At 49.2% G+C, this 14,810-nt stretch overlaps 1 protein-coding gene across 2 annotated transcripts in view; it reads left to right on the top strand.

The window, feature by feature from the left end:
* AFF4 (ALF transcription elongation factor 4) overlaps positions 1–14,810 on the top strand; it is an 862,537-nt gene that overhangs the window by 528,645 nt on the left and 319,082 nt on the right. For both annotated transcript variants that reach the window (XM_085618067.1, XM_085618066.1), the window contains exon 14: positions 7,540–7,628. In XM_085618067.1, coding sequence (XP_085474193.1) covers positions 7,540–7,628 — 89 coding nt within the window. The remainder of the gene's footprint in view (positions 1–7,539; positions 7,629–14,810) is intronic.

Raw genomic sequence — 14,810 nt, 5'->3', positions numbered from 1 at the left:
AGAATACTAACTCACACAACAAAGTACTTACCTGTTAACCGATAACACTATTTTCCTCTATAGGATAACATTGACTGTTTTTCTATGAAAAGTTTCAAAGTGTGGAGTTGGAAAACCTAAAATCTTTTTAAAGTTGTACTAAATAACAAAAACACCTTATCTCACCTGTTTACAGAAAATCACCCAGTGCAGTATCCAGGTATACTGTACTTTGTAAGAAAAGTAATCTGCAAAGTAATCTACTGGTCAATTTACTAAAAATCCTGTACAACGTATGTGCTGCATTCTGAAAAGCACTGCATTATCAGTAACACTACTGTAATCAAATCAAAGTACATTTACAATTGCAATAGAAACTGTTACAACTGCATTAATACTGTAAAGTATTTATTGCTTACCTGTGCCAGGCTTGCTTGGTTCTAGAAAATCAAATAACTAAAAGAATATTTTTATACAAAAGCAATTGGTCTGAAGTTCAGTCTTTGAGTGTGTGAATTCATTTGCTGAGTGAGTGTGTACATCAAACGCTTAAAACTGTCCTCTGCTAAAGCCTTACTGCTCGACCACACTACCACAAATAGTGAGTGATGTGCTATCTACTTTACCTCGGCCTACCTTTTGGGTTCCACTGGACTCTGTGCACACTATACCTCACTTTGGTATAGTATATACAGAGCCAGCTTCCTACATTTGTGGTTCAGCGGTGGGATTTACAATTTCGCATTTATTGGACTAACTTGGTTCCCATATGATCAAACAACAGAACTCTTAAATTATCTTAAATTTGGACATTTTTCAAATTGGCATTTTGGGACAAATACTATAAGACTCGTTAGAGCCTTAGTCAAGTCCCTTTATAATTTTTGAAAAATTGAAGTTCACTTTAGCTAGGATTGGAAATCTTTTTTAACAATGTCTCCGAACAAGAACCCAGCTGTTAGTGAAAATAACCACAATGCCATAGAGGACCAGGTTGAGGAGCTTGACTTGTCTTTCAAGGAGGTAAGGTCCCTATGTACAATTGAAAACATAACCATGGGGTCCCATACCACCAAACAAAAGCTCCAGGAGCTGTTGGCTGGGTATGATAAGGACCGCCCATCTGAAAATGGTGAAGACCAATTAGATAAAGAAGAAGATGAGGAGGTAGAACCCCCCCCACCCCCACTTCATAGGGAGAAAAATGCCCAAATGCCCCTGACTCCACGAGTAAACCTCTTAGTACCTAGACTCCACACAGGTGGATCAGGCACTACTGAGGACATTGAGAACAGCCCCAATGAGGACGACCGCATGCTAGCCAGGTTGACCAAAAGACTGGATCTAGAGACCAGGTTGCTGGCTCGAGAGAGAGAGCGCAGAGATGGGCCTAGCACCCATCAATGGTGGCAGCAATTTACTAAATAAGGATAAAGAGCAATCTTATGATCCTAAAATCCCCAAAGGGATTGTCCCTAAATATGAAGAGTGATGATATCACACAGTGGTTCACACCCTTTGAGAGGGCTTGTGAAGTGAGAAAACTGCGGGGCACTCCTTTGGGAACTGTTCTCTGGTAACTGCAGAGACAAACTCCTGACCCTTTCTAGGGCAGATGCTGGGTCATATGACCACATGAAGAGAACTCTGAGGGATTTGGACTGCAAGTAATTGCACTAATGAAAAGTTACATCAGCATTTGGTAGACCTAGGTCTAATTTCTCCCCAAGAATTGGGAAAGAAGGCAGACCACTGGGTCAAGACAAGGGTGAATCCCCAAGATAAAAAGCCTGAGTCTTCAAAAGGGCCTCAAAAACGTGCACAGTGGGGTGGGTCCCAAAACTCTTCCCAGTCCAATAATAGGTACAGGGGAAAGAACTTTGATCCTTTAATGGCCTGGTGTAACAACTGTAGAAAGTTGGGACACTTAACAGGAGATGCTGCTTGCCCAAACAAGAAGGCCCCTAGTCCTACTACAGCTACTCCTTGGGTAACAAGTTTCCAGATGGGATCAACAGTGTGCCAGGAGCAAATCGGGTTGCACACTAAAGCAGTTTTAGTTTCAGAGGGGGAAGTTGAGTGTGCCACTGTAGCTGTGTGGCCACACAACTTTAAAAAGTACTTACAATCCCTTGGATTAATGGAATTAGGGTAGAAGCTCTGAGGGATACAGGTGCCAGTGTCAGTATAGTAAGAGATGCACTGGTTTCCCCAGAGCAATAACTGATTAGGACAACTTTTACCCAGTCACCAATGATGGCAATGTTACCACTAACCCTGCAATGGCTATGGTGACATTAGAATGGGGAGGGGTTACTGGACGGAAACAGGTAGTGGTTCCTCCAAAGCTTCCAGCTGCATGTCTGCTTAGGAATGACGTGGAAATCTCAGCATGGTCTGAGGTAGAATTGAAAACCCATGCAGCAATGCTGGATATCCCTGAGATTGTGTGTGTAAAAACAAGAGCACAGAGCAGATAACAGGGTGAAAAAGGTGTTGTAGACTGGAAGGAAGTATGGCCTAACCTTCCAAGAGAAACGATAAGACTGGGAAACCAGCTTCTGTACAAAATGATCAGGACCCCTCTCCTCAGGGAGAGGACTTGGACACCCCAGAGGGAACTGAGCCCATGGAGCTTGACCTGTACCAGGTTGACCTCTTGGGTCCAGAGGGACCCTCTAGGGAAGAGCTGTGCCTTGGACAGCAGGACTGTCCAACTCTTGAAAGTCTGAGGCAGCAAGCTGCTACCCAGGAAAAGGGAGATGTCAGTGGTACCCACAGAGTTTATTGGGAACAGGAACTACTGTACTCTGAGGCCAAAGACTCCAACCCTGGAGCCACGAGGAGAGTGGTAGTGCCTCAGAAGTACACAGAGTTCTTACTAACTTTAGTTCATGACTTCCCCCCTAGCTGGACATCTGAGCCAAACCGAAACCTGGGCAAGGCTAGTTACCACTTTTACTGGCTCCAGATGCACAGAAAATTAAAGGAGTTTGTCAGCTCCTGTGTCACCTGTCAGACCAGTGGCAAGACAGGTGGCCCCTCAAAGCCCCCCTGATGCCACTACCTGTGGTTCCCTTTGAAAGAGTAGGTGTGGATATAGTGGGTCCACTTGAACCTCCTACAGCATCAGGGAACACATTCATGCTAGTGGTAGTGGATCATGCCACTAGGTACCCTGAAACAATTCCCCTTAGGACTACTACAGCTCCTGCAGTAGCCAAGGCCTTCATTGGTGTCTTCACCAGAGTAGGGTTTCCTAAGGAGGTGGTTTCAGATAGAGGTTCCAACTTCATGTCTGCTTACCTAAAACACGTGTAAAGATTGTGAAGTGCAGTACAAGTTTACTACTCCCTATCACCCACAAACCAATGGCCTTGTTGAGAGATTCAACAAGACCTTGAAAGGCATGATTATGGGGCTCCCTGAAAAACTCAAAAGGAGATGCGATGTCTGTAATGAAGTGGGCTTCTTATGCAGTAACCCCCCCAACGTTTTGCCTGATAACTGATGCACTTTTGCTCCTGCCAATCAGGTGCCCAGGGCCTGTGTTCCTTCCGTAAAAGCTGCCTAACAGCCAAAACCTAATTGGCATCTCGGGTCACATGTCAGCCCCTGGTAAATGGTACCCTAGGTACCCAGGGCCTTGTGATCAGAGAAGGCCCCTAAAGGCAGCAACACTTATTGTGCCACCCTTAGAGGCCCTGTACCCTGACACACACACACTGCCTTTGCAGGCTGAGTGCAGAACAAAACAAAGTCGACATGGCACACATCCCTGTGTGCCATGCCCACAGCACCCACTGCCCTGGCATACCTCAGTCAGCCCTCTAGCTGGGTGCCCTATGCCAGTGGTGTGGGAACAGGTGCAGGAGTCCTGTGCCCCTACAGTACCCAGGTCCATTCTTGGGCACTGTAAGTGCAGTGCTGCCATTAAGAGTATATGGTGCTGGGAGGTCGTCAACACGAACTCCACAGCACCATGATGGCTACACTGAAGACTGAGAAGTTTGGTATCAAACCTCTCAGCACAGTAAACTCACACTGATGCCAGTGTGGAATTTACTGTAAGATGCACGACAGAGGGCATCTTAGAGATGCACCCTGAACCTAACCTACAATCCACATTTTGTCTGAGGGGATGCCTAGGCTGCAACACAGCAGACATGTTGCTGGACCCCTGGGTAGAGAGCCATCCGCTCTCCTGGGCCTGCAACAATGCACATCCTGGGCGAGGTGCTAGATCTCCTGCCCCAGGATGGGCAGGGGAAGATTCAAAGGCATGCCGCCTTTGTGAGCTTCTCCAGGCCATTTGCTGTACTCAGCAGCTGGCCCCCACCGGTTCTGACCCCCTCTCTGGTGGGAAGATCGGCAGGAAAAGCGAAGTGAGGAAAGGGGGTGTGCCAGCCTCAGCCAACCCCACCCTTCAGGTGGGGGAGGCGAGGTGAAGTACATCCCGGGCTCTCGCCATCTTGAAGATGGGGAGCCCTGCCTAATCAGGATCAGGCTACTGCCCCCTCCCACAGGAGAGAGGCAGGATAGGGGGTGTACCCACCCCAGGGAAGGGATCCATTGGTCCTTGCCCTTTACCTACCTGTAACGCCCCTAAATTTAGTATTTAGGGGCACCCTGAACCTTCCTTCCTCAGATCCAGATTCCGAAACAAGAAAGAAGAACAAGGAACAAGACTACCTGCCGTGTAGCTGCTAACAAGAGGAAGACACCAAATGCTTTGGCCCCAGCACCACTGGCCTGTTGACCCTCGAACCTGCTCCTGCTGCACCCCGCCATCTCCAGTGGTCAGCAACCTCAAAAACTCCGGAGGACCTGACTGCCTTGTGATACGGACTACCTGGGACTCCCACGAGCAGTGGTACTGCTCAAAACAAGTAAATGACCCCTGACATCAGCCAGGAACCGCGAACCCTGCATACTCTGCACCCGCCATGCCTGTGCCGGAGTGGACAAAGACCACTAGGACGTCCCGCCGGCGACTGTGACCCCGAATCCAGCACCCAAGGACCCACCTCGACGCTCCTGACCAGGCCTGCAGCCTCAGAACCAGGTACCCCTCCAACCGCGACCAGCAGAGGGTAAGATTTCCCGACACCAAAAGGCACCCCGGCGCCCTGCGGCCACCTGTGCCCAACTCCTGGGTGCCTACCTATACTCCAGCTACCCAACTTAACTCTCGAAGTGGTGGTCGCACCTGAAGAATCTTCGTCCCCGAGCTTTCAGCCTTGGTTCGTTCTTGAGCTTCTCCATTGCAATCCATTGAGCGCCCGACGGCTCAAAAGCACCCTGAACCCAGCCGCCCGCGTGCCCCTGGCAGTGCCATTTATACTCTAACCTACTTCCCCGTTTGCCCTAAGCAAGTGACCAGGAGCCCAGCTCCCACAGCCGGGTGGCCTGCTAGACAGCAGCCACCAACCAAAGGCCCCCTGCCTCCCATAGGATAACATTGGGCCTAACTCACTCTGCACCCGGCTGCCCCTGTGTCGCTGAGGGTGTAACAACTGTACTTACCTGACCCTGGGAGACCCTTGAGTCTATGCCAAGAACCTTAACTCTGCCAGTCGAGTACTTACCCAAAAGCCGATAACTCACTTTTCTTCCATAGGGTAACATTGACTACTTCTTTCACTTGGAAATTCTTCTCTTCCATAGGGTAACATTGACTGGTTTCACTTGGAAATTCTTCCAAGTGTCGAGTTTTAAAATTTTAAAATATTCATCTAAAATCAGCCAAATTCCGAAAACTAATTTACTCACCTGTTATTACAACCGTACTTACCTTTAACTTGATTTTCCTCCTTAGGATAACATTGCCTGGCTTTCACCAGAAATTCTTCTAAGTGTCGATTTTGCAAACTTACAAATATTCGTAAAAAATTGCCTGTATAACAAAATCACATTCTTTCAACTGCTTACAGGAGACGCCCCAGTGCTGGATCCAGGATCCAACACTGAGTTAGAAAAAGTAACCATAACCCCACTTACCTGCTCAGTGAATGTCCTCCCATAGGATAACATTGGTGATTCTATGTTGAAAAGTTTCCAAGTGTCAACTTTTAAAATACAATAATATTCCTTAATCATTACTGTAACCAAAACGTTTTTACTGAGCTGTTTACAGGAGATGTCCCTGGACTGAATCTAGGATCCAGTCCTGGGGTAAGAAAAGTAATCCAAAAAGTAATCTATTGCATTTAACTAGAAATTCTCATTGAGCTCAATGTTTAATTGTGTTTGACATTGTGTTGCCTATTGCAAAAACTGTAACATTGCATTCAAAAGTCTATTACGTATTGAAAAGTATTTATCTAAAGCATCTTAACCTGAGAAAGTATATTTTGATACCTATTGTAGGTACTGAAATAAAACGAGCATTTATTTTTATATACAAACCATTGGCCTAGAGTTCAGTTATTGAGTGTGTGAGACCATTTGCTGACAGTGTGTACAACAAATGCTTTACACTGTCCTGTGATACTGCCTTACTGCTCGACCAAGCTACCACTTTAGAGAGTAAGGTTATATCTAACTTTAGCCTCTGCCAAACCTCTGGGGACTGTGGATTCTGTGCACACTGTCCTGCAGCCAGCAGCATCAAGAACCTTGTGGACCTTACCTGCCTTCAAAAGAAAAGACGGTCTCCCGTGAACACCGGATTTGTTCACAAATAGACTGCAGCTCCGGCAGGATGTGAAGTCTGCACCCGATGCCCACAACCCAAGATAAGAGTGGCCCAACACCAAGAGGAGGTCTCCCCGGTGATCCTGACCAGAGATCTGGGGGACCCCTGACTTGCCTCCAACCGACGCCTGCAGACTCAAACCAGAAGGTCCACCTAACCGTGACCAGAAGCTGGATTAGAAAATCCGACCCCAAAAGGCACCCCTGCACCAGATGACGTACGGCCTTGAGTGGCCCAACCAATTGTGCCTAACCAACCCCCAGCATCCCAATTTAACTCTCCAAGTGGTGGTCACACTCAGAATATCTTCGTCCCTGTGCCTGCAGTGCTTTTGCAAATCAGAGCCCCACCCACCCGTTGAAAGCTACAGGGTGCCCAATGCCAAAACAGTCGGAGGTTACTGGTATGGCCGCGGGAGCTCCAACGGCTATCATACGTCAGCGAGCAGAGAGCTCACGTAGTAGGTGAGGCGGAGAGGCAGGTCATCGAGCCCCCACAATGATTTGTGCTGCTACTGCTGCCTGGGGCCTGTTTTAGGGCGGAGCTCCAAGATCAAGCGGCGATCCTTCCGTTTTTGTTTTAAAATGAACTTACTTGAAGATGATTCGTGGTTTTTCATAATCCGTTTGAGAAATGTGTGCATAAGTTGTAGCTGAAAAAAAATGATTTTTTACTGATTTTTATTTTTCTGATTTTTTTTTTTTTTTTTTTTTTATGTTTGAGATTCAGTAAACTTGCCCTGAAATCTGTTGAGTGGTGAGCTGTGGAGGAATTAGAAAATTGGTTTCTTCAGTTGTAAGTAAAGTAGCATCTGAGCATCCTTCATTGGCATTCACTAAAACTTGTTTATAACATTTATCCAGACTGAGGAAGAAAACCGGTGTGGAGAAAATAAGAAACCAAAATTAGAAGAAAAGAACTCGTCAAGCCAGAAGGCATCCAGTAACCGAGAGTAAGTATCAGACTGAAAATTGACACATTTTGTTCTGCCTGTTCTCCCTCATTCAGTCCGGTTGTCTGCATGCATGAACCTTTTGGGTGAGTTTGCCAGCCATCAGATCATACAATGTCTTCAGATAAATTTGTTTACTTAGACGGTAGCCATGTGTCAACATAATGATAGTAAAGCCAATTTGGTATCTTCTTTTTGTTACATTTTCGAGCTGGCAGGTTTACAAATTATAATTTGTCCAAAGACGATTCTAAAACCTATTGGAAATGGAGCAGGTGGGCTGTAGGGCAGAAAAGGCACAATCTTGATGTCTACTGTGACTGAACTCTTAATCTACCGAAATAGAAATTTCCACAGATACACAGAGATTGTGTAGGGTAACTTATTTGGCTTTCGGAGCATGGCATGAGTCATATCGGGAAAGCATATAGGTTGTATGTAACAATTTACTAAATTACAGTTAGTCCTTTGTTACAATGACTTACCTGTTTCGATAAATTAAATTAGTGTGGTAGTTCCCACTGTGTCGCACAATTAGTACCCAAATGCCTCTGTCGCTACTGATTGTAGGAAAGTGCCCCTTTTTGCATGGTTGCCCCCCACTTTTTACCTGATGTTGATGTTCTTTGATTAAGTGTGCTCCGGGTTCCTGCCAACCAGGTTTGTTCTTTCCCTAAAACTGTACTGTTGCAAACCCAAATTGGCAACTCTCTGGCCACATGTAAGTCCCTTGTGACAGGTACCATAGGTACCAAGGACCTTGTGACCAGGAAAGACATCTAAGGGCTGCAGCACATATTGTGCCACCCTTAGACGTCCTGAACCTTCGCATACACACGCATACACACACACACGCATACACACACACACACACACGCATACACACGCACACACACACACACACACACACACACACACACCTACACACACCTGCGTGTTTTGGTGCAGAGAAAAGTGAAGGGTCGACATGGCACACATCCCTGTGTGCCATGCCTTCAGCTACTACCTCTGGCATAGGTAAGCCACCCCTCTAGCAGGGTGCACCATACCACTGATAAGGGTAAAGATGCATGAGGCCTGACCCCTACAGTGTCTAGGTCTATTCTTAGACATTGTAAGTGCAGTGAAGCCATAAAGAGTATATGGTCTGGACGTTTGTCATTACGAGTTCCACAGCACCATAATGACTTTACTGAACCCTGGAAAGCTAGGTACCAAACCTCTCCGCACATTAAACCCACACTGATGCCATTGTGGGATTTAATGCAAAATGCACTCCGAGGGCATCTGAGAGATGCTTCCTGAAACACAACCTAACACTAGTGTCCTGGCTGACTGGCTGCTTGCCAGCTGCCATCCTCAGATACGTTTCTGGACCTCTGGGTCGAGAGCCTCCCGCTCTTGGAGTCTGGAAACAAAGCACATCCTGGGCAGAGGTGCCAACATCCTCCCCGAGGATAGCTAGGCTCCATGAAGGGGAAGCTTTAAAGGCCTGCCACTTTTGTGAGCTGACTCAGCCATTTGCTGCTCCCAGCAACTGCCCCCTACCGGTTCTGACCCCCCACTTTGGGTGGGAGAATCGGCGATAAAACCAAGTGAGGAAGAGAGGTGTGCCCTCCTTTGCCAACCCCACCCCTCAGGTGGGGGAGGCGAGTCGAAGCATAACTCTCAGTCCGCACTGTCTTGAGGATGGTAGATTCAGCCAACCAGAGTGAGGCTTACCCCTCCCCCCCCCCCCCCCCCCCCCCCACTGGAGGGTGGCATAATAGGGGGTGTACCCACTCCAAGGAAGTGATCTATTGGTCCCAACCAGTACCTACCTGAACCGCCCCTAAATTTAGTATTTAGGGTCAACCCTGAACCTTGCCTCCTCAGACAAACAAGCAGAGAAGGACCGAAGAGCTGTGCTGAAGGAAGAAGAGGAGGACACCAACTGACTTGGCCCCAGCCCTACCGGTCTGTCCCGACCGCGACCTGCTCCAGCGAAATCCCGGCGTGTCCAGCAGCCCCCCAGAGGACCTGTCTGCCTTCCCTATCAAGACTCTGTCTCCCGTGAGCACCGAATTTGCTCACCAACAGACTGGTTCCTGCTGGATGCACAAGCCTGCACCACTCTGCACCAGACACCCATGGCCCAAGTTCAAGTGGCCCTACACTAGGAGGTCTAACTGGCAATCCTGACCTTGGATCCAGTCTCCCCTGACCTGCCTCAAGTCTCCAACCGAAGCCTGCAGCCTCTATCTGGAAGGTCCCTCCGACCGCGACTAGGAGGCTGGTAAGGAAACCCGATGCCTAAAGACACCCCTCACCAAACTCACCACGGCCTTGGGTGGCCCAACCGACTGTGTCCAGGCAACCCCCAGCATCACAGCTTACCTCTCCAACCGGTGGTTGCCTCCAGAAATCTTTGTGCTTGAGCCTGCAGTGTTTGTTGTGATCAGAGAATCCCCTTTGAAAACAGGCACCCAATGCCAAACCTGCACCTGGCCTCCTCTGTGCCAATGTGGGTGCACCTTGTGTGCTAACTCTGACCCCCCTTTGTCCTGAGCTTAACCCTAGGAGCTTTGCTCCCTCAACCTTGTGTCCTGCCTGTGAGCAGCCATCAACCGGAGGCCCCCTATACCCCATTGGATTATATTGGGTCTCAACACTCTGCACACCGCTGCCCTAGTGCCCCTGAGGGTGCTCTTTGAGTGCATCCTTGACCCTGAGGGAACCCTTGTTCCACCCCAGAAACTCTGATCCCAAGACCAAATACTTACCTTTAAACAGATAACTTAATGTTCGAGGCATATGAGCTGCAGATTACACACTTTTGCATAGATCGCCATCTGGTGTCGGACCCGGATGTTTGCAGTTTGTTTTTCCTCTTGGAAAGTCTTTGGCAGTCACGAGGTCGGTGACTCCTCCCTTGGTTCATATTGCGCATGGGCTTCGGCTTCATCCTCAGATTGTTTTTTTCCGCCATCGGGCTTGGATGTAATACTTCGCGCTTCGGTTCCGAACATTCCAGTTCGATGATCGAAGCGGAATCCTCGCCCTCCGCGGTATTGTTTAGATACTGATCTCCTCAATCACCTTCTTCTAAGACGCACCTTCGATTCCAGTCATCGACGTCGGCCTTCGGGCCTATCCAGGCTCAGGTCCCGGCTGATGGAAAGAACTCCATTCAAGAAGTGCCCTCGATGTGGGTCCAAATTCCCCCACACCGATCTTCATGAGGCGTGCAACCTCTGCCTCTCCCCTGAACACGAGGCTCGAGACTGTCCCGCCTGCAAGTCTTTTAGATCTAAAAAGACTATTCGATATCGAAGGGCAGACGACAAATGGCGCACTCCTCGACCTCCGTTCCAGTCGACATCTTCGGGGACGACGTCGACGCTCCGGGACACCAGCACACCGAAGAGGACCTAGTCAGTGCTTCCGAAGCAGACGACTCGGATGTGGAGGACATCACCCCGGCGCAGAGGGTCGTGAGTAAAATACCCCCTCCCACACCCGCGCCGACACCCAAAAAGGCTTCGGTCACGCCTTCGCGCCTAGGCAAGACCAAAGACACTTCTTCGAACACCCCACCTTCGGGCCCGGTGACGAAGCCAAGTAAGCCTTCCGGCGGCTCGGGCTCGAGCCAGCCTGCCAGCGGTGCCGAAAATACCCTTCGGCACCGAAGAAAAGATCGGCCTCTACCTCGACACCGAGCTCCACACCAAAGCCCTCTGTGTCGAAACCCAGCCTCTCGGTGCTGACCAAACATCATAAGGCCCTCTGCACCGACACTCCCGCGCCGAAGCCTGTCTCGGCACCAAACAAAAAATCGGAGGTTCCCAAAAAGCACGGCACAGACAAGCCTAAGAAGCCGTCGGCCCCGAAAACGTCGGCACCGACCGAACAACCGGTGTCGCAAGAACTTTTTACACAGGATGCTTTGCAAAAGACACTTACCAAGGATCCAAAAACTGGACATTTGGCACGGTCTTCTAAAAAGAGACACTTGGACAAACCAGCTACACCTCCAAAGAGGAAGGATTGTGCTACCTCCCCTTTCAGAGTGCCTTCCCCACCTCCTCCACCTCCTCCACCCTCCCCACCTCCTCCACCCTCCCCACCTCCACCCCCTCCACCTTCTCCACCCCTGCCTCATCGCTCTCCGACCCCGTCTCCAGACCATGATGATCAGGGGGACCCATACTATGACCCAGCAGATGTGCCACAATACCCCACCCCTACAGGATCCCCAGACCCCTGGGATGATTATAATAATCCAGACATTCCAGATGTCCCACAAGATGACCTCTATCCATCCAGGCCATCTCCACCAGAAGACTCACTAGGTTTTCACCACCTACTTCAGAGGGCGGCACATTATCACGGGGTAGAGCTACACACTGACCCAGTAGAGGAAGATTTCCTCTTAGACACCTTTGATACTGCGCATAGGTCTACTGCTATACTACCTATGCTCAAAGGGGTAATAAAACGTGCACCAGAGGTTTTTAAAGACCCAGTCAGGGCTAGGGTCCTAAACCCACGCATAGAAAAAAAGTATAAAGCTGCCCCTACAGATCCTGCCTACATCAAAGGGCCAGCGCCACTGGATTCCCTCATGGTATCCACCGCAAGAAAGAGATCAAATTCCCAGGCGTCAGGCGAAGCACCACCACTGACAAAGAATCAAAGCTCCTAGACGCGTCAGGAAAACGCACTGCGTCACAGGCAGCTAATATATGGCGTATCGCCAACACTCAAGCGCTATTGGCCAGATACGACAGAGCGCATTATGATGAACTAGAAACCATCATGCACCATCTCCCAGAAAAATATAAAAATAGGGCCAATGAATTAATCCAAGAGGTTAAGACCATAACTAATACCTCTATACGCTGTGCCTTAGATGCAGCAGACACAGCCTCCAGGGCCATTAACACCAGTGTTCTACTCTGTCGACACGCTTGGCTGAGAGTTTCAGGCTTTAAACCCGAGGTACAAGCCTCCATATTAAACCATCCGTTCGATCAGGAACATTTATTCGGTCCAAAGATAGATGAGGCCCTCGAAGATGAAAGAAGACACCGATACGGCGAAATCTGTGGGAGCCCTACAGTCACACCCTCCTAGGCGCTCCTTTCGCCGCTCTGCCTTTCGGGGCACAGGCAGAGGCTACTCCTCAGACAGTGCGTCCACGTCCTACAAATCCCCTCCTCAGTCCAACTTCACAAAAGGATATCAAAGAGGCGGCTATAGAGGAAATAACAATAAAGGCAGAGGCAAAACAAATACCGCCCGCTCTGCCACTTCGCCTACCCAATGACTTTCCCCTGCTCCCCCCAGACCATCCCACTCCGGTCGGGGGCAGACTACAAAATTTCCTTCACATCTGGGAGTCCATCACATCAGACAAGTGGGTGACCCAAATTATTCGTTCAGGGTACTGCCTAGAACTCACATCTACCCCCCCCCCCCAACATTCCACCCAGGCAATGCCCAATGTCACAGTAACATTCCACGTTACTAAACAGGAGGTAATCTCCCTCCTACAAAAACACGCAATAGAACAGGTCCCCTGCGATCAGCAAAATGTAGGGGTCTACTCCCTATATTTTCTGATACCAAAAAGAGACGAGACTCTACGACCTATCTTAGATCTCCGGCCTCTAAACACATACATACATTCGGACCATCTTCACATGGTAACACTTCAGCAGGTACTTCCGCTCCTCTCCCAGAACGACTTTCTCACCACACTGGACTTGAAAGACGCGTACTTTCACATTCCGGTACACCATGCCCACAGAAAGTACCTCAGATTCGTAGTGGACGGTTCAAGGTGCTTCCATTCGAGGTCACAACAGCACCACGGGTATTTACCAAGTGCCTAGCGGTAGTGGCGGCACACCTCAGAAGACAGCACATTCACGTCTTCCCGTATCTGGACGACTGGCTCATAAAAGCGCGTCCTACAACCAATGTGTACACCACATCGCCACTACAATCCAGCTACTTAACCAACTAGGCTTCACGGTGAACCACCAAATTTCCCAGCTAACACCATCCCACATAAAGCAACACCTCGGTGCCACTATAGACACCTCAAAAGCCATTGCCTACCCCAATCCGGCAAGGATCGCAAGCATTCAGGCTTTGCGTCAAAAATTCATACTTCAACACTCCCTCGAAGCAAGAGTGTTTATGCAACCGATAGGGATGATGGCCTCTTGCATTTTCATAGTACCTCATGCAAGACTCCAGATGCGTCCTCTCCAAGAGTGCTTAGCGCGCCAATGGAACCAGGCCCAGGGGCAACTGACAGATCTGGTGTTGGTAGACGGTTGCACCCATCGCTCTCTGCAGTGGTGGAACACCACAAATCTTTCCAGAGGTAGACCGTTCCTGGACCCAGTTCCACAAATAATCCTGACAAGACGCATCGCTCTCCGGCTGGGGAGCTCATCTACTACACCTCACAGTGCAGGGCACATGGACGCCGCAACAAAAGTTACTCCACATCAATCATCTGGAGTTACTAGCAGTCTTTCTAGCACTAAAAGCCTTTCACACACAGATTTTAGGCAAAGCAGTCCTTATCCGCACAGACATGACTGCCATGTACTACATCCAGAAACAAGGCGGCACACACTCTCCACAGCTCTCAACTAGCACAGAGCATATGGAGATGGGCAATCCCACACACAATCTTTCTCCTGGCCCAGCACGTCCCAGGAGTCCAAAACACCATGGCAGATCTGCTCAGCAGACAGACTCAATAGATCCACGAGTGGGAACTTCACCCGCAGGTTCTTCACCCGTTCTTTCAGATGTGGGGGCATCCACAGATAGACCTATTTGCCACCCACGAACACAAAAAATGCCCAAGCTTCGCCGCCAGATACCCACACCCATTGTCCAAAGGCAATGCGATATGGATGAACTGGTCAGGCAAATTTGCATACGCCTTTCCACTTCTCCCACTAATTCCATTAGTGGTGCGAAAGCTACAACAGCACTCCCTCACACTCATTCTAGTAGCTCCAACATGGGCCAGACAACCGTGGTACACCACGCTGCTGGAACTCTCAGTAGTGCCACACCAAAAATTACACCTCTCACCATGCCTCCTAACCCAGAACCATGGAGAGATCAGGCACCCGGACCCAGCTCAGCTCAACCTTGCGATCTGGCTCCTGA

This window comes from Triturus cristatus, chromosome 7 (genome assembly GCF_964204655.1).
Source record: "Triturus cristatus chromosome 7, aTriCri1.1, whole genome shotgun sequence".
NCBI classification, from domain to species: domain Eukaryota; kingdom Metazoa; phylum Chordata; class Amphibia; order Caudata; family Salamandridae; genus Triturus; species Triturus cristatus.
Note: the sequence above shows the minus strand (reverse complement) of the source record. Positions and strands in the feature narration are given on the sequence as shown.